A 20,625-nucleotide genomic window follows, 5' to 3' on the forward strand; every position below is an offset into this window, starting at 1 on the left:
AAAATGCAGGACAATGCTTCAGTTTCCTAATGATGATGATGCACTTGAACTCTCATAAAGAAATTTTTTATTTCATTTATCTCTTTTTCTCTCTTCTTGTTTCTCTACTTTTTATTTATTATTGAGTTATGTTGCTTTCATCTTAAAAAACACACACACACACGCAACACACAGACAAACTAATGAGCGGGATGCTCACTACAATGTATTAACAATATTTATTCACTACAAGTTTCAGTTATTTTTCCTATTTCATTTCAACCCAACAGTAAGAACAAGATGTGTTTTTATACATATTTACAGATTAGTTTTACTATTGGCAATATATCACATGTCATTATTTATCTATATACACAACCCATATACCACCTTGTGTACCACACACCAACCTATGGCCAGGGTAGAAGATGAGATGTTTGTTTAATCTGGGTTAAAACCTCAGTAGTTTTCTACTGATTGTGCTCTCTTTCCTCCATTGCTCCTGCAAACAGAGGGCAGAGTTAGAGTAAAATAATCTCAGTTTAGCTTTTCCAGCCTGAATTTATCTCTGGGAAAAATAAAGCCAGAGATCTCATTTAAATGTTGTCAGCCAGTGTTCAGGGCAGGGACACTGGGAGAGATGGTGAGTGAAATCTACACAGACAGAAGACTTTATTCTGAAAACACTGTCAGACTGTATTTATAAATCAATGTCTGTGTGTGTGTGTGTGTGTGTGTGTGTGTGTGTGTGTGTGTGTGTGTGTGTGTGTTGCAGGTGGACTTAACCAAAGTACTGTAGCTCTGCTGTACAGCAGACAGCCGTGAGACAAAAAAGAATGAAAAAACATGTTGGATCAATGTGTCTGCAACAACACTAAGTGGGTGTATAGCTGTGGTCAGACCGGGGTCAAATGTACAATGATGAAAAAACATGTTTGTGATTGATCTGGACTGGTACATAGTGTAGTAACTGATAGAATAGTAGATAAATAAAACGATAGAGATTTAAAACTACAAGCCATTTCCATCATGACTTCCAGGCAAAAAACAGGAGAATTCAGGATTACTGTTTGATCCAAGTCTGTGTAAACTGCGGGCCTACATCATTGACAACAAACTGTGCCAGTGACTGGTACTCATCAGGTCTAATTTTAAGACTCCACGTGTGTGAATTAAGGGATGACATCAATAACTTGGCTAATATTTATTGCTCATATCCAAATAGTTGTTGGGATTGAAGAGCATTCTGTTTATTTATGTTTCCAGTCTAAAATAATAAGCTAATACCACTCAAGACTAGTTGCCAACCCTCCAAGTTTTCTTCTAATTCAATTAACTGTATTTGAGTGCATCTAACACCTTCCAGTCAAAGTCCCGTCAAAAGTCAGTGAAAATGGTCTCCATAAGTCATTAGATTGTATTTGTTAAGGTTGGAGCACTTTCTGTAATGTTAGCACATACATTTCTCTAAGTAAGACTTTAAATGCCAAAACAGCAAACATTGAATTAAAACTCATATATTAGACCCAAAGAGAAATTGCTTTAAATAATAAAACATACTTTCCAATACTGCATGTAACACACAAATGATTGCTGTATCAAATATTGCATCATAGCTACAAAGAAATTATTTGTATTGTGCATTCAGGTAATGCACAATAAGAAATGAGGATTGCTAAATTTGGGAACACTGACAGTTATGTGACTTTCCACTGGTGAGATTTGGTTAAAATATAAATACAGTAGGTCAGAAACACAGTGATACTTTCTACCATATACAGCATAGGTGTCTATTATTTATAGTAAAACATATGACCATTAATGTTAAAACATTCTGTATTTACCTCAGACCTTATGATGAAATGGCAATTCTCATTAGAAAATGAAAACATAAAAAAGCATCCCTTCATTGAAACCAATAACACTGTCTATCAAACCGAGCTTGTTGTCTAATGTAACAAAAAGAACTGTTTTAAAATTAAGACACAAGTTGTAAAATATGTTTCAGTCAGACATGTAATGTGTTTTCTTTGATTCACAATCTAGCCTACTGTTGTAGTTACAATATGTACAGTAGAAAACAGTAGGTGTTGGCCTTTGTTAAGGGAAAACAAATCACCTTTAAATATATATTTTTCTCTTTATAAAGCATTTATGAAATAAGACATCCTCTTATCCACGTTCTCTCAAAGCAGCACTGATGTGACATGAACCAGATTAGGACAACAGCAAGGACGAACAGGTTCAAGTTGAAATCAGGGGGACATTAGCTTTCTGTTGTGAAAAGTGTTGTGCAGTTTTTCTCTGAAAATCCAGCACTTGTGCTATCTTCAAATATCACCAATATGTTGTATGTGCAGGAAAGTTTTGATTTATGTGGATTTGGGTAAAGCATATCAGTAGTAAGTTTTATTGTTCATAAGACAGCAGTTTTGATATAAAATTGCTCTGAAAAGTGCAAAAACTTAATTAAAATGTTTGCATTCAATGAAGTAAAGTATTTTATGCAATGTATTGCACCCAAATGAAACCCCTCTCTCTAAGCTTCTAAGGCCATTTCACCCAATATCATTTCATTCGTATACTTTCATCCTTTAGGTTACTCCAAATAGACGTTTGAACATTCACTTTTTCATTGCTTAACCCTCATTGTCACTATCATTACTGTCAATCAAAAATACAACTGTAAGAAGAAATTATTAGAAATAATATGGACTTCATTTGTTATCCTAAAACAAGGGACACGTGCATTTATGTGGGAATCCGAGCTCGCTTCTGTCTGACCATGCAGCATGGACACACTGAGATGAAAATGCCTCGTGTTGCTTTGAGTCCAAAAAAAAAAAAACACAATCATCACAATGATCCAGCCCTGAAAAAGATCTGGGAATCCAGGTTCTGCAGGAAATGTCACTCCAACCAAGTGGTTGAAAAATAGTTCCCACCACACCCACCAGGAAAATCCATCCAATAAGGGGATGATCAGATTCCAAGTGGTGTTTGTCTACAAAATGGAGGGTCCCTCCATCAAGGAATTGGCATTAAATGAACTCTGCACTGTAAAATCCCAGTTTGTTTTGAGATAAAGAGGTTGAGACAAACAGAAAGACACAGTTATAAAGGGCAGTGGGCTGCTTCAGCCCATATCATCAGTGGATTTCACAACCAAACACTCATTTAGTCAAAGCTAACAGTTTACCAAAACAGATTTCAGACCAGGGAGCCTGCTCTGCTCTGGGCAGGCACCATGACAGGCACCGCCCCCATCCGCTCCAGCGTGGCCTGGCTCACCGCGTAGGAGTGCGTGTGCTGCCCGTGTGTGGACGTCACCACCGGTTTGAGGCTCACAGAGCCGTTGCTGCGCACCATGGTGGGAGGGGACGGGGCAGAGTTTGTGGTGACCACCAGAGTCTTGGGTGGTGGGAGCGTGTGGCTGCCATTGGCAAACGATGTCGTTGTTGCCGTCGTGGGCTGCGCGTGGCGGGACAGTGGGGCTGAGCCGGGTGCTGTGACCACTGTACTGTGGCCGTGTCCTGCATTCTGAGCCTGTCCGTGTGCACCATGAGTAGCCGTGGAGAAGGTCTGGCGAGTGTCTCCATTGTAGCGTGTATAGGAGTTGGTGTCATAGTTGGGTTTGGGGTTGTGCCAGTAGCGGCTGTTGTAGGTGTTGGTAGACGTCAGCGTGTCGTTCTCTGAGGATGAGGCGTCTGCATGGAAAGCCTTCACTGATGATGACCTCTTGGGAGGAAGGTCATCTTCTCTGTTAATAAGAACATACAAGTTGAAGTTGTGAAGATGTCAGTGATATTAGAAATGATAACAGTAAGATAGCCAATTAGTTAATCTTCAGATATTTAGCACAAATCCTCTATGATGCATTAAAAATTAAAACAGCCTCTCTATGCAATACACTGAGAATTTAAATGCTACTTATGTATTCATTTTTACTCTGTCTGGGCCCTGTCAAATATACAGTGGGTGGTCACACAAACCGGAACACCAAATAAAGCAATAGCAACAAAAGTGCCAAAAACTACAACTTTACATTGTCCAAAAAAAAAAAAAAAGGGCTATTATATTTATTTCATCATAAAAAATGTTAATACAATTGTGTTTACTTCTTGTAGTCAACACTACATTCAGGCTACACTTAATTAAACAAAATCAATCAATCAATTTTATATATACTTTCAGAAAATATACAGTGAACTTTTTGAAATTAAGCTGACACAAACACTACTGTTACGTTGCAGTCTATTCAATCCTTGCTCATATAAATGGTGTTTTTTTATGAAGAGTAATTTTAGCTCTTGATACATTTGGCTGAGATAAAATATATTCATTGTGATTTGCTGTTAGTGGGGAAAAGCAGAGCCATAGGGGTGGAAACTAAATTAGGGTTTGTAGTTGAGCCCAAAATGAGGCAGATCTTATCCCAATCAGCCAAAGCCTCGGATATCTGAACAATGATTTATCTTCCAAATGATTCATGGAGTGATTTAGGGGGTAAATTGCAGCCCATTTAAACAAGTGACAGAGCTTCACGGACTGTGTGAAAAGACATATTAGCCTGCGATGATGGAAAAATTTGCTGCCGGGAGATAAAATTAAGCTGAATTCTCCAATTCTGAAAATCCAATTTACCGGCCTGGTTCTTTTTTTAGCTGAATCTTTGTGATTCGGCTATGCATTCTACAATAGGAAATACAAAGCCTCTGCTGCATCTTATCGCCTTTTAAAATACAACAGCTAGGCCACAAATGTAGTCTCCACCCTGCCACTGTCTGAAATACATATGCAAGTAAACAATCCATGTTTGACTTCAACAGAGACACTACATCCAATACATCCATTAATATTATGTTGTCTATTCTTCATGCACTACAACAACTTTTGGTTGCCCTTGACCAAAGCTCTATTCTGAAGGGAAAAAAAGAAGATTAAAAAGGAAAATCAAAGCCAAACCTGATCTCATTGGGGATCTCCTCCTCGTCGTATTTGTTTTTGTTCTTCCAGTAGAAGAGTGTGACCACCACTAACAGGGAACAGATGATGACGGCTAGGACTCCCGTAGCGATGGTCCCTGCTATCAGACCCACACTCTGTGGCTGGGCTGCAGGACAGAGACACAGGAGCAGAAAGTTTCACAAATGTTTGACAGTAAGATCAGTCTAAGTCGTCCAGGACCAGCCTCAGCTGAAGAGAGAGCTGGATGGGTTGCAGAAAAGTAAATAACAGAAAAAAAGCAATATAATAAGTTCATTAACTTGTTTTCAAGTCTGCACTTTCAAAGAATTTAGATTTAGATACACATACAGGAGCAATCAATTTTTTTAGGTAATATACAATAATGCAAATAATAATACAATTTCAGAACCTAATGGGAAGTGGTTCCTTACTTATAGCAGCTGTAAACAGTGCCACTGTATCCAATATATCTGTGAGAGGAGGTGCTAATGCTACAGTGAGATACGCAAAGCTTCTCTGGTGGACAACAGCTATATTATATCCTTCAGTCTAAACACAAACATGTAGTAAGGAAAGAATGGCAAATGAGAGAAATCCAGCACTTTAATATATGAAGGATTTCACACTGCCTTAAAAATGAGCTCCTGATGCACTGAATTGTCCACTACTGTGTCAGGTGACTGTTTCTGATGTCAGTTTTCAAAGTGTATGCCAAAAAACACACTTCTGTATAAGAGGAACACTTGACACATTTGTCTGACTGACTAAAAGAGAGGTCTGACACGTCAGTGAGTTGTGGGTATTCCATGTTAACGTACAACATGTAAAATATATTTCTAAAACAAAAAGTTTAGGGGTCTATGTGCAATGAATATTTTATCAGGTTTTTCCCAATAATACTAGAGTAAAACAGAAACAGGAATGGAACAGAATAGTGTTTGAGTAACAGTTCTTCTTTCTGAGCATTTACATCTGCACCATGTTGGTATTACCTGCTTTTAAATGACTGAAACCCACTGTTGTCTGACAGTCTCAGCGCTCTGCTGTCTGTCTGCCTGTATTTGTAATACTGAGCATCAGCCTGTCACACGCTGTCAGATGAAAGAAAAAGTCTAAAAACCATGTTACAGTCCTTCCTGTCAAGCTATTCAAACTGTCTGACCCTGTGTGACCCACCCTACTCTCTGTCTTTTTTTCTGGTTGGAGCAGCCGTGGGGAGCGCTGCTATCTGCAAGATGTTCTGGTCTTGTCCTCTGTTTGGTTGTATTATTTGTTTTTGTCTTTTTATGTTTATCTGTCTGTTTGACAAGTGTCACTCAAGGAGAAGACTTGTAACTTTATTCCCATCTGTCAGTGTCAGAGTGAGACGAGGAGGTGGCTTTTCCATCTATATATGTACATCCCTAAACAAACACAGCCTGGTGTCGGCTGGTCTATATATGACAATAACAGTGTCACATGTAGCCAGCAGTAAAGGAGCAGTGGGTTAGAGTACTTACGTGCTACAACCTGCAGGTTGAGCAGACAGGTGCTCTTGCCAATTGCATTGCTGGAGGTACACTGGTAGAGTCCTGAGGTGCTGGTGCTGATGTTTCTCAGTGTTACAGTGCCCTGCATCTGGTCTGAAGGACACACACAGAGCCACATAGTATTTAAAGTGACTAAGACACAAATGCATGGACCCACACAGCAATGTCGAAGCACACATATGAGCCAATCAAAAAAACATTTACATAAAGAGTGCAAAGTATAAGATAATGAGTTAAGTATAAATAAGTTCACAATTTGTGTAAAACCTGTGAAATTTGGTTAATTTTCTTAAAATAATTTAGTTCTTAGTACATTCAACTGAACTACTTCTACTATCTACCAATAGAGGGTGGTATATAGCTTTAATACAAGGTGTGCAAGTGAAGTATACTGTAGAGTAAAAAAGTAAAGCTGCAGATTCCTTTCTTTCACAAATGATGTATGGGTTGAGTCGTGAGCTTAGAATCACAGAGCTGTACACTACTGGATTCATTAAAAAGGCCTCAGCATTTCCTGGATATCTGAGTAATTGGAAGTGAGCCAGATTTTCACCTGTCATCAGGTGTCATCAATGACAGATGTCACAGCTGTCTGTGTCAAACTAAACACACATAGAGGATGTGATTTCCTCGTGTATCTTAAATTGAAATATCTCAATAATCTATCTCTCAAATGGTTGATGTTTAATATATACATTTAATTTACAGAATCAGGTTTTAGAGAAAAGAATGTAAACAGCATACAATAGGTGTAATGTAACTATAAAGAACTTCCCTATTGGTCAGTTTAATTTTGTGAGTTGTTTTTTTTTTTTTTTTACCAACGCAACTGCACTTTCAGTGAAATACAATCTGACCTCTTTGAAGTTCTGTTAGATGTTAACATATCAAAGAGCTGATTGTCAGAACTTCCAATTAGCATCTCACAAATGCTAATCATTGACATGTATTCAACCTCAGTAGCTGAATTTGCAATTATGATTCAGTTTCTTCAAATTCACAGTCCTTTCCCAGTGTCTACATTACTTATTATTTCTATAGCTGTATAAGAAAGAAATTATTAACTTTATTGTTGTGGGAATCTGCTATCTGCAAGTGATGTTACATTTGATTGATGTTAGCCTTCTATTGACCAGTAGTGTACAGACAAAGAAAGTGACTGGCGATGACGATTATTTGACTGTGCAAATGGGCACAGCTGGAAAAGAAAGGAGAGTCCACTACAACAGTGCTCTCTGATGCTGAAAACCAAACGCAACTCCAACACACCCGCTCCTGTTATTCTGAGAGTAGCTGGATGGGTGTTAGGTCACCGCTTAGCTAAAGTTGAAGTAGTATGGCCATAGTGATTGCACCAGTCCAGTACAAAGAATGGCAAGTGTTTGGAATAAGTGTGAAAAATGTGTAGGGTTGGTATTCAGCATGAGAGAATGAGGAAGAACATAGAAACACCACAAAAGCAAAATCACCTGGGTTAATAACACAAACACATTCCTGACGCACAGACTCATTCACAAATTCACATGGTTTGAATCACTCCATCCATCCATCCATCATCACCCCTCAGCAGGATCAGTGGGGGAGGGGGGCCTTTGGGCGGGCAGTAGTTCGGGCCTGGCACATGACAGGTGGTGGTGATGGCGGGATTGTTGCTGAGTCTAAGCTGCGCTATGTGTGTGAGATTTACCAGCGAAGGTGGGGCAAAAGGGAACTCCGACGGCCAGCTTGTTTGTAATACCTTGCATGGCGTTGTGTGGCAGCTTGGGCAGCGCGTCCAGCTTCTCCCAGGAGTAGGACGGTGTGGGAATACCTTCCTCTGAGCTGCAGATCAGCATGATGTCACTGCCTACATCCAGCGTTCCCTGGATTCGACATGCTGGCACCGAGGGGGGCACTGGCAGATGGAGAGAGTGGGTGGTGTCATGTTAACCACTTTACAAAGAAAATCTATAGTTTTCCTAATTGTAGAGGAAATGTCATATTCAAAAAAGCTGAAGAATCTCAGTAATCCAACTTTGAAATTTCTGTGTTAAAGGATTCTTAACTGTAAACTAAAGTTTCAGACTCCTGCAATTTGTCATAATGATGACTGTGTTTAAAATGTTGTAGTTTACCTTTCTTTACAGCTCTACAATTGGCAGAAAATGCTGCCCTCCGAGTTAAGGGCCAAAGCAAGCAAGTGTCAGACAATGAAATACTGAATATCATATGAAAGCAGGTCGAAAGCAGCAGTTCTTGCAAACTCGACATAAGATTACAAATTTTCTTCCTTTGACCAACTAAACCATGTTGAAATTGTATTGCAATAGATGCAGCTTTAACCCTGCTGTCTGCAAATATAAGAAACTGTTTGTGTCTTATTTTTTGAAACAGGCAAAAAAGATATATTCTGTGGTGATGTACGGTTGGTTACCCAACACGGTGAGCCCAATGACGCCGATGTTGCGCCCCCCTCTGTCTGGGAGGTTGTTGACCAGGCACTGGTAGGTCCCCGTGTCAGAAAGCTGGGTGTTGTTGATGAAGATGGAGGCACTTGTACTTGGCATTGTGGCCACGAAGCCCACACGACCATTGAGGTGGTTGGCGAGGCTGAACACCTGGCCGCCCTGGTATATTATCACCTGGATCAGGATGTCAGAAGGTAGTGGATGTAGAATAGGATAGACAGTTAAAGGAAATGATTAGAAGTAAATGGAAAAGAGTGGAAACGAGACATTGGTGACAAAGAGGCCAGAGAAAAAATGTGGGGAAAAAGAAAAGAGAAATATATATTGAAAATGAGCAACTCAGAGATGTCTTTAATCCTAAGAAAAAAACTAAATCTGCTCCTGTTGTCCAACTAAATGTAGCAGATGGTGCCCAAGTTTTTATAGTCATTAGAACTATATGCCTTTTGTCATTCTGAGGATCTGTATATTTTATGAATGTGAATCTTGGACATTTCCTCTAATGGAGTGTTACAAATATCTCTCACTAGAGGGAGACCTAGTTCTACTACTGTGAGAGGCTGAAAAATAGCTTGATAGTGGACAGAGAAAGTAAAGGAGTGAGCAGACTTTTATGTCCTAAGAAACAAACAAACAGACAGACAAAACCCTTCTATTTGTAAGTGGTCTTTTCTAGCTCAGTGGGTAGATTCCAGGGTAAGGAGTACATACTAAAAGTATGCTTTCATGGTACTATAAACCTCTTTGGATAAAAGCATCCACTAAATGGTATGCATAATTGAAAACATTTGAACTTGGAAACATATAAACTGCAATCTGATGACTCCAACAGTAGCAATGCAGGAAGTCCTCGGCACAAGGAATCAAGAAATTAAACCAAAACCTAGCCCTTTATCATTACATCAGTGACCTTTGAGAATAATCACAGTGAAAACACATGTGTAAGGATGAATTCCCACCTTCAGGTTGAGGTTAGCTTGTCTCAGGTCCAAATTAAAGAGCAATGAAGGATCAATTTGTTCAGAAGCTTCCCTCTGGGCTCAAACTTGGGCTGAATAGCTCGCTTGTGAGGCCGAGCCACATGCAAAACAGCTCTCACCCCTCAGCTGGGCCCACACAAAAGATGAAGAGGACACACGCAAACACATGGTATGTGCACACAAGTCTGGCACTCACACACACACGCACCAATTCACACAGAGACAAGCGCACACACGTACACACACAGCGTGGAGCGGAATCAGAGGGGCTATTCACTTTGGTGAAAAGAGCCCTCATTGAACTGTTCAAAGACCCAGGCAGCGAAACAACCAGCACCAGTGTGTGTGTGTGTGTGTGTGTGTGAGAGATAGAGAGAGTGATAGTTCTGATGAAAGTGCAGGAGTGTGTATGTGATTGTGTGTGACTGTGTCCTCCACCGCTGCTTAACAGTTGTAAATTGCGCGGCTGCAATTTCCTGAGTGTAGTACACTCGCTTTGTCCTCTTATGTGCAGATGAATAGGCAGCTCCTCAGCTGCGATAAGAGCCTGCGACTGCATCTTGTCTGTGTGTGCGTGTGTGTTTCAGTGTCTCAGTGTATATTAATTTACTCATAGGGAGTGTATCAGTTGTTTGTGCAAGTGTGTGTGATTGTTCTGCCACAGACTGTATCCATAGTTTAATAACTGGATGGTCTCACTTACAATTTGTCTCCCCATTCTTTCCCTGTCAAGTCTCCCCCCCCCCCATTTTCTGTCTGTCTGTCTCTGCCTACCTCTCTGTTTCCCTCTCTAACAGACGGCAACGGTATGACCTGTCTCTACACTCCTGATGACCTAACAATATAATCTGCATGCTCGGTGAAAGTGATCCAATCAATCGGCCTCATACGCAACACACACTGGTGCGTGCGTGTTTGTGTGCGCATGAGTGAGCAGAGGATTAAAGCAGGCCCTAAACTATGGTGTATCTTACACCTGTCCCTGCTTTTGTTCCTGTAGGTTTCAGTTTTTTGACAATTAAGAAAAAGAGACAAAAATGAATAAATCAAGGTCAATACTGTATGTCAAAACATACTGTTATGGACAGATAAATGTGTACTCTGTGTGTGTTTTACAGTTTAACGCATGTCACATTCCACCTATTTTCTAGACTTTGTGTCTCTGTCCACTGTGTTGATCCATATCTATGTGTGTGTATAAATCACCTCATCCTTTCGCGTGACCTGGTTGGCTTTGTAGCTGTGCGCAGGGAGAAAAGAGGTCATGGCTGGCACTCAGATGGCAGACGGCCCTAAGAACTCTAGCTGGACTAGCTGGACGTCCCACTGATGGCCCAGCAGTAAACCTCTGCTACGTCCTTACCCTCCTAAAACCCTACACACACATACATACAGTACAAGCATTCACTCACACTCTAACTATACCCTGTTCTCTTGCTCTACAATCCACCCTGTAAGTGTGAGCCACAACTGGATACACACAGTAAACCTTCAGATATTGTCTGTTACTGCATCAATCTCATGACCATAGCCTACTTCTGACTGACCCTAAGGACCTTGTTGGCCCCAGACATGAGGGACACTGCCATCGCCACAGTAAAGCCTGAATAAACCGCTGAACCCCCACAGCCTTTCCTCAATTTACTGACTATAAGCTGCCACTGTTATCTCTTTCTATCCCCTGAGACATGTTCTGAACAATATGGGCCCAGATCCATTTCACTAGTGCTGGTTTTGCATGATTTAGCTCATGAACAACATAATGCGTATATATTTTAATCTCAGTGAGAGTCATTTTCCAAAGCATACAGTAAGTGTTTAGAATGATCAGCCAGTTGCTGTGTTTTCTTTGTGGCACATTCAAGGACACTGCAACAACGGACTCTTTTGTTTTTAAAGTTGCGTTTTAGTTCAAGTTATCATTGCTTGGGAGTGCTGATATAAAAAGTCTCACTGTTGGACAAGTCAGGTCAGGTTTATTTGTGTAGCCCAGCATCATGTCTCAATGGGCTTTTCCGGCCAGTTTCCAACCCAACACAAGCTGTCTAAGAAGACGAGGGAAACAAAAAAGAAAAACCTTTTGTTTTAATACATAAAGAAAGAAATGGAAGAACCCTCAGTAGAGGAAATTCAAAGAGAAATGTCATCTCCTCAGACAACTGGGGGTGGAATAGGAGCCATAGGTGGGAAAAAGACATTTACAGAAAATGAAGAGAAAGTTAAAGCTGTTGGTAGAAATACAACACTTGGAGTAAAATCCAGCAATAGGGTTATAACTGATCCATTGATACTGTAGTAAATACCAGTGAAGCATGACCATGAATAAGTCATCAGCTCGTTATGTTGTTCAATGTGCAACGTAGGGGTAGGTAGGGGTTAGGGGGAAGGGTATAAGGGTGGTCCAGCATCTGAGAATTGAATGTCAGCTGTCCAAAAAACTTGTATCCTTTTGCTATGTTGTCAGAAGATCACATCCAGAAGACAAGTAATGCACATACATGCAAATAACGGTCTGAAGATAATGTGCAACCAACCTTGCAAACACTGACTTTTTACATTGGCATTATCAAGCAGTGATACTGTACATTCAAACAAAAGGTGACAAATTGATCACTGTGATGGATAAACTATCTTGAGCAAGTTTCAAGTCCCTGAAAGTAATTTTTTTTATAGCAGGCCTTCCTTCAGTAGACTTTGATCAATTCACGTACTGTATGCTTACAATACATTTTGGTGTAGAAAAGTGTGAAACAATTTCACGGTAATAGTCAACAGGATATTTAGGAGGTTAAGGTGTGCAATGTTACCAAGGGTGGGATTGATCTGGGTGGGTTAGTGATCGGTGTCCTTCAACTAAAGGTAAGCGTTCAAGTCCTCATAACAGCAAGGATTCATATGCTGAAGTGTCCTTAAGAAAGACACTTAAACCCCTACTGGGGAAAAATACTGTACTGTCGCTGACTCTGCATACTGATGTCCCTGGAGGAAGGCAAGCAAATAAAAAAAAGAATTTCCTCTGTGCTGATCAATAACATGTTGTATATGAGAGAGTGTGCTGAAGTTGAGTGTATGAATTGTCGTAACCTCTCCTCCACAGGGAGGAGTTACAGCCTCAGACAAACAACATGCCGTTTTTGACTTTGTCTGAAATAGGTCCTTGTTCATTGTCTTTGATCTGTCCAGCTAAAATTGTTTAGGCAGGGTTGAAGGGAAGCAAAAGGGAAGTTCATATTTGGGGGAATGTTCATATTTGGGGGTATGTGAATGCAGTGTCTGTTTGCTCTATCCTCTGGCAGATTGTTAGGTTCAGATAAGGATCAGAATCTGGTCATCAAAAATACTATGACAGATGTTCTCAATTACAGATTAACATCATTTCTGCACCACAGATTCTCTATGACCTCAATTTCACCAGAACCTCACTTCACTGAAACTGCACAACTTTTACTATTTGGGTTGCAAACATCCCTTTCCAGGAATTTATGAAAACCTATCTTTCATTCATTTTTCAGACTGAAAATCATTTAAAAATGATGACAATGACACTGCAAAACATTTTCATCAGTCCAGGAGTGATAAAACTTTCTCAACAAATGTATGTCTTAAACTAGAGCAAGTGAGGAGACAATATGTATCAAAATTGGACTTTCAAGGATTCCAGGCAATGCTGACACTATTAAACTGCCAGGCTCACTACATGGAAGGAATGTCTCCAAACTGTTGGGTATATATTTTTGATATATGAACTATTTTAATGATTGCAACTACAGTCAGTTTCAGGAATTAGTTTCACAGGTGGTGCGAGAGGAGAGTGAACCTGGAGCTTTTATTAGAGCATAAATAACACCGATATCCAGCAAACAGTTTAGAGAGGATAAACAACGGCTCGCAAACATAAAATCATTGTCTAGTTGTGTGTGTGTGTGTGTGTGTGTGTGTGTGTGTGTGTTTATCTGGATTATCTCACATCTAGCGGCCCAGAGGAAAGAGTTCGGGACCTTTGATCACAACAACATCAGGATGGACAGATTATATACACAGAAAACAACGCATGACCTGCACACACACCCAAACACACACGTACACTCCTCTGAGCTACATGCCTACACGTTGTAATCTGGAGCTCAGTTTGTCAGGTAATCAGAGTAAACAAACAGGACCACGACCACAGCAAGGCTGAAGTTAACACAGAGATTCAAGGTTGAGTGTTATTGTCATTTCTTTGTGCATTACAAAGTAATTGAATAAATTTTATATTAATAAAGTAATTATTGCAGATAAAATAGTGGTGGTTTTATAAAAAATAACTATGTGGAATTAAGAATGTTTATATGCAAAGCTGTAATAAAATATTAAGTTTGTCCCTTTATTGCTCCTTTGCGCCTCCTCCTACGAGTTTCTGACTTGTAAATAGCGTCAATGTCAACATCCAAGTACACCTGGGAAACTGCACAAATACGCATATTCCATTTCTTGCCACGTGTTGGATGAGAAGATTGATACCACTTTTCTACATGTCTGTTAAATATGAAACTACAGCCAACTTAGCTTAGCTTTTCCTTTAATAATATATGTAAGAGCCTGAAAACCAAACAGCCATGGATGCCTCATGTCAGCCAAAGTGTGTCTTTCCAGATTATTAAAGACAAATTTAATGGACATGGTGTTGTGTTGTCAATGCACAGTATTTTTAACCCTCACACGACCAACTCTTTAATCATACAACCCTCTTGAGTTGTCTAATGACCTGAAAACTGACACGACACAACTTTTTTGGGCACTAGGGGGCAGAGGAAACAAGGAAACAACACAACACTGACATATTCACCTTTTAAGTTGAAATGGTGTACTTGTTAGAAAACAGTTGCTTATGACGCAGGTCTATATGGGCCCATTCATATAAGACAGCTGTTAGCAGAGACCCCACTGCATTGTAGTTCAATACACTTCACTGATAAACCGCAGAATTACACTGAATTACATTGATTAATTATAAGATAAACGTTAAGCTTCAGTTCCTCGCCTTCTCTCTCTGCAGGGAGTCAGTTAAATGATGTTTAAACGTCAATATCATTGAATTCATGAATTTAATTAATTCCTGTTCCTGGCGGCAACGCCTCAGACCTGCGTCCAATCCCAGTTGAGAGGAGGGTCGTTAAGGAAGGTTTGCTGACCCATTCAGATGGTTTGACATGTGTTACCCTGATGGTCTGAATGTAGTATTATTTACACATCCAGCAGATACAGAGCAACATTAACATTCATTTGGAGTCGTATTTCTGGCCATCTGGTTAAAGTCCAATATTCACTCTCCTTTAGCTCTGTTTTGGCCTCCACCACCGCAACATCAGTAGAGCTGAGGTGAACTGTAGAGTCCTGCGACTCCTTCCAGATTACACATAATTTGATCCATTGTTGAAATATTATTCATGATTGATTGTAGTCACTTGACTGATTGTAAAAAAGGAGATCATTTTTACGGAATTACTTGGTTTTTATTTAGTTATCATCTGTCCTTTGTATTAATTACCTCAGAGATCAAGTGTATAAACAGACTCTAGATGCACCAGGTTGGCACACTTTCTCTACTCATAAACATAATATAGGAAGCTCATACTTGACTCATTAAGTTATATAGCCTATAATGTGGAGTCAACCATGTAGGCTTCAGGCTGTAAACCACAGGGTGAAGTCTTAAACAAGATGGCAAGTCAAAGCATCAGGGAAACATCAATAACAACAGAATTAATCTGGGCTACAACAAACAGTCAAGTTTGCAACGTCAGAGAGGCCAGCACATCTCGTGCTGTTGCCCTCACACAGTGCTAAATAAGTTGTGTCTCTTGTTATCTGAACATGGTATTCAAATTTGAGCAGAGAGAAATGAAAGTGGTCCGATTGCACTTGCTAAAGTGTTAACGCAGGTTGTGATGGTGTGCAAGTGTACAAAGTTCTGTTCAGTAATTCTTAATGGCTTTTAGCATCAATGTAATCATTTATGACATTCTCTTCCTCTAAAATGACCTTGTACTTGTACTGTCGCCCCACGCAGCACTTTATTTCATCACTCACTTTTTAGACAGCTCACCAAATTCACACACATAATCTGATTGCAGAACTGTAGTTCACACAGTATTTGTTTCTTCTTCTGTGTGGCCTTATGGATTGTGTGTCTGTCAATGTAGGTGTATAGAAATTTTGTGCACTGTTTGTAACAATGCACACTTAAAAACTTGTACTGTGTGCATCACTGTGCTTGTACCCAGTGATCCCCGGTATATATCTATATGGGCCTTATTATGTATGTATATGTTATATGTGATACAATACAGTGTGAAGGTATAGCGTGAGAACACAATTAATGTTATGCAGCCCTCATTTATCAGCTCCCATCATCGCTCACTTGGTATTTAAAAGTCACATGCATTCATCCATGAGTAAGTTCCTATACATGTTTGTGTTGTTTATAGTTTCTTTGATGGTATGTGTGTGCTTGTGTGTGTGGTGTGTGTGTGTGTGTGTGTGTGTGTGTGTGTGTGTGTGTGTGTGTGTGAAGACAACAGTAAAAGCTGTTATCCACAGGTGTGCACATGGGAGCATTACTGTGTGATGTGTGCAATTGTGGATGTATGCAAATATGCATTTCACTTTTCACACTTTCATTGTGCACTCTGCATGCATATACTGTATGTGTGAAGCCAGTAAATACACATAAGCCCTGCATGTATGCATGTGGATCTGCACTGCATTTGGACCAGCAGTCTGTGTGTGTGTGTGGTGAGAACAGCTGCGATATAGAGCCTGTCGTGGGCGTGAGGTAATTAGTGCAGAAGATGATTGTATTATTTGGACGGCCGACCAGCGCCGGGGTTCAAAGTGAAGGGAGGCAGGTGAGCTTGTACGGCCTGCAGCTGCATGTTAAACAACTCAAATGGAATCACAGAAGTCCCGCAAGGGGGGTGGAAGAGTGAGAGAAACAGAGGGAGGAAGGGAAGGTGAGGAAAAAAACAGAAAAAAAATCATAGAAGCAAGCCAGTAAGGGAGAATGGTGAGAAGCCAGTGAGACTAAATTAACACCAATAAGATATAACTAAAGTCTAAGTCATGCAGCGCTTTTTTTTGTCAACAAATTCACAACAGTAAAATGAGCTTCAGGACGCTCTTTGCGGTACAGTTGATACATTGTTTTAAAGCTAGTAAAGTGCCACATGACATTACTGTCCTACAGGCTGCAATACAACTTGGAAAGAGTTATCTAGACTATGGACACACCTTAAGCTTACTACTGCGTCTATTTTTCTCTAATATAGTCATCTAATATCTATAACTTACATAACTAATATCCTAAAGGTGCGTTCAGATGCACCAGAAAGAGAAATTATGTGTCTTTGTGTTTGTGCAAAATCGACTACAGTAGCACTTTTGCAGTTTGTATTTTTGCACAGTGCATATTTGGCATACATGTGCAAATATATATAGCACGTTATCATGGGTATTCTTTAATAATCATCACCATGAGTGAGAGCCATTGCTGTCATGCGATGGATGTCCCTCAAATCCCAAAGTTTTTCAACTAGAGCAAATGTGCCCTCATCTTAATCAGGGGCACTTATCTCAATCTGTGTCTCTTCGTCTCTCTTTGGATTGTTCCATTGACTTGTTAGGCATTTGTGCAACCTCTGAAATTCTCTTTGCGCTGTATCTGAGCACACCTTAGTACAGATTAAGTCTTGTGTACCTGCTTTGCCTGTAAAGTTGGTGTTGGGAAGCAGCACGGACATCCACATGATGCATATACAGTAATGTTGCATTAGAACATAAGTTAGATGCATCTCAGTAGTACAGTATACATTTCAGTAAGTACCTTAACAGTGCACTACAGCTCTGGCTGTTTACCGTCTCTCTCTGTTTAACATCTACATACGTCACAAATGCTACAGCAATACTCTCAACACAGTTAATAAGAACCAAATTGGGTTGCAGAACTCTGCTAGGTCCAAATATCAAGAATATGTTCAGCAACACTTCTTTAATTCAGCACTGCTTTTTTGCTGAAGAAGCTAAAGGAATGCTCTGTCACTGTGATTGAGTGGGTGTGTGAGTGATGTACACTGTACCTGTTCTGGCTGGTTGGCATTGGACAGTGGTATCACCATCCAGATGATGTTGAGGTTGTTGAGGGCAGCGCTGGTGGTGAAGGAGCAGGGCAGGACGGCTGCTTGGCCACGGGCCACCTGGATACTGCTCTGGGACACTGTCACATCCAGCGCCTGCACACACACTGCAGGAGGAAGGAGGCAGGGATCAGTGTCTTGTTACACAATAGATAAGCACATACAGTACCGAGGTGTAAAACAAGAAAACAGAGAGAGCAGAGTAAACATGTAGATGTAGCAATTACAACTCCCAACAGATGCATCGTGTATTTTGTAAGAGACGCTGGATCTTCAAGTTTAGTCTCTCTGCAGGCTATTTGACTTAACGATCACCTATATCAGTGATATTTAAAAACTAGCCTTTACTGAGTCAGAGGTAGAGACAGAGGGACAGAGATAGAGACAGAGGGAAGTTGAGGTCTATAAATACAAGTAATAATGAGCAAAACCTCAGTTCATCCTCCGCTGCCTTTTCATCTTTACAGCAAAACAAACATGATTTCTGAACTGAGCTCCTGTTTGGAAATGCTCTCAGCAGCTAAACAAACATCTAGACCACACTGTGAAGGATCACATGAAATATGTAATAGTTAAATGGGGAAACACAATAGGCTGTCTCTTGAGTTATTCATTTCCTAAAACAACTTGCTTCTTGCTACTTTCATGGGAACACAGTCTATATCAATACATACTAAATGAACATGACAAGTGGGGATAGTAATGGTTATTTTAGATACTATTTACTGCTTCCCTTGCGCATGCAGCATACTAAAGAACCATGATAGCTTGTTGTCTTGTGCAACAAAGGTCTGTACTCTCAAAGTAAGGAACTGAGGAGCTGCTTTCCTCATCTTGGCTCAGCCGTCAGCCATAACAGACCCACAGAGACAAATATGTACATGCAGCATCCTATTTCTAGACCAGCTAAAGACATTACAGCCTAAATTAAGTTAGATCTCCCCCGCAAGCATGTATCCATGTCCAAAAACCCCAATGGGAAGTAATCTTTTCTAAACATGGTGAGGAGGTTGATGGCACTGATATGATTACAGATAATTGATCATGTCCTGTGAATCGTCCTTGTTAGTGATAATGTAAGATGATGATCTTGCCATAAGCCAATAGTAGAAACCACCAGCATGTCATTAGTGTGGTATGTAGGAGTCAAGCCAGATGTCAAGTGCAAGCAATGACCACCTCACACAACAAAATATAAATCTCACAACCAACCATAGGTCAGGTTCCATCTGCTAAAAATTTAAGGCTTTAAGTGTCATTTCTGCCAAATTTGGGTTTTGAATATCACCGTCATATTCTAGCTGACAGACTGCCTGTTGCTCCCTCTCTGTCTGTCCGAAACCTGCTGACTTCCCACATTTTCCTTCTGCTGGCAGACACCACACACCCTGCAGGCTTACTGCTGGCACAGGGGCGATAGGCAGCGCTCGAAATGCTCTGCTCAGTTATGGTTTATAAGAGATATATTCATGAAAAGACTTCCCATAAATTATGCAAGCAATTTCACTTAAAGGTATTATATTCAACTGGAATGTCAATATGTATCATTTACAGTAGTATGATTCCTCAATGTGACTCAATTGCCTAAATAATAAGACTGTATGTTAAGCACAACAATCTGCTCAGTGTGTACGTCACAATGCAGCTAATAAGCTCCCATTATCCCCTTATGACATCTTCAATCTCAGGCCATCATTATAAATATAATAAATTACAAACTCTTTGGTCACTACTGTAATCTGATTTTCTTTTATCCTCTGTATACACAATGTTCACTTCATGCGCAGAATCAATCTATGCTCTTATTGGTGGATTAACAGCAAGGAGGCGGAAGTTCATACAAAAGTTTACAACCTTACCGGAATGTGCAATTGTATTGGCAGCATGAGATCAGTGTAAGTGTTTATTCTCATGGACACATCGATTTTAAATGTGCTAGATTTAGGGAGGACAGATGGAGGAAGATAGAAAGAAAGAAGGAAAGAAAGAAAGAAAGAAAGAAACAAGAGGTCCTAGAGGAATGAAGATAGAAGGAGCATCTTATCGTCCCTAAGCCTCCTCCAAGGCAGCAGTCTCTCAAGCCCACAACAGCTGGAGGGCTCATTTCAAAACACTGGATTAGGGAACCTCTGCGCACAGAGCCTGTAAGCTCCCACGACCAAAGAAGAAACACACACACACACGCACACACACACACAAAAAATTACACATCCTCAAAATCACAAACAAGAACACAAACCCACATGCTAACAGACACATGCGCCCATACTGTGCATTTATACATGTATACACATGCCCCCCAACACAGACACACACATGACATACCACCCACTACCATGCACACATATTCAAACTCATCAGTGTATGTCATCAGTGACATGTACGGTAGCACTTTAGGGACACTTTTAAGAGAGAGAGATGGGACCGGCTCGACAGCTCACCAACTAAACTGCAGCATTGCTAGACATTGCCTCATTATTGCACACAATTCTGCTTTATGCCAGCTCTTCAGGTCTACTCTTGGAGCATGTCCGGTAGACAACTGCTC

General features: G+C 40.3%; 1 protein-coding gene across 2 annotated transcripts in view; it reads right to left on the bottom strand.

Annotated features, from left to right (window-relative positions):
* Positions 1–199: 199 nt before the first annotated feature.
* The window catches only part of igsf11 (immunoglobulin superfamily member 11), a 98,526-nt gene continuing 78,100 nt past the window's right edge, over positions 200–20,625 (bottom strand). The window contains exons 3-9 of one of the 2 annotated variants that reach the window (XM_044201391.1): positions 18,021–18,184; positions 17,642–17,650; positions 8,890–9,097; positions 8,215–8,370; positions 6,447–6,569; positions 4,945–5,092; positions 200–3,739 (exon numbers count right to left, since the gene is read on the bottom strand). In XM_044201391.1, coding sequence (XP_044057326.1) covers positions 3,190–3,739; positions 4,945–5,092; positions 6,447–6,569; positions 8,215–8,370; positions 8,890–9,097; positions 17,642–17,650; positions 18,021–18,184 — 1,358 coding nt within the window. In that variant the 3' untranslated portion in view covers positions 200–3,189. The remainder of the gene's footprint in view (positions 3,740–4,944; positions 5,093–6,446; positions 6,570–8,214; positions 8,371–8,889; positions 9,098–17,641; positions 17,651–18,020; positions 18,185–20,625) is intronic. The other variant, XM_044201392.1, reaches the window with a different exon arrangement.

This window comes from Siniperca chuatsi, linkage group LG7, assembly GCF_020085105.1.
Source record: "Siniperca chuatsi isolate FFG_IHB_CAS linkage group LG7, ASM2008510v1, whole genome shotgun sequence".
Lineage (NCBI taxonomy): Eukaryota > Metazoa > Chordata > Actinopteri > Centrarchiformes > Sinipercidae > Siniperca > Siniperca chuatsi.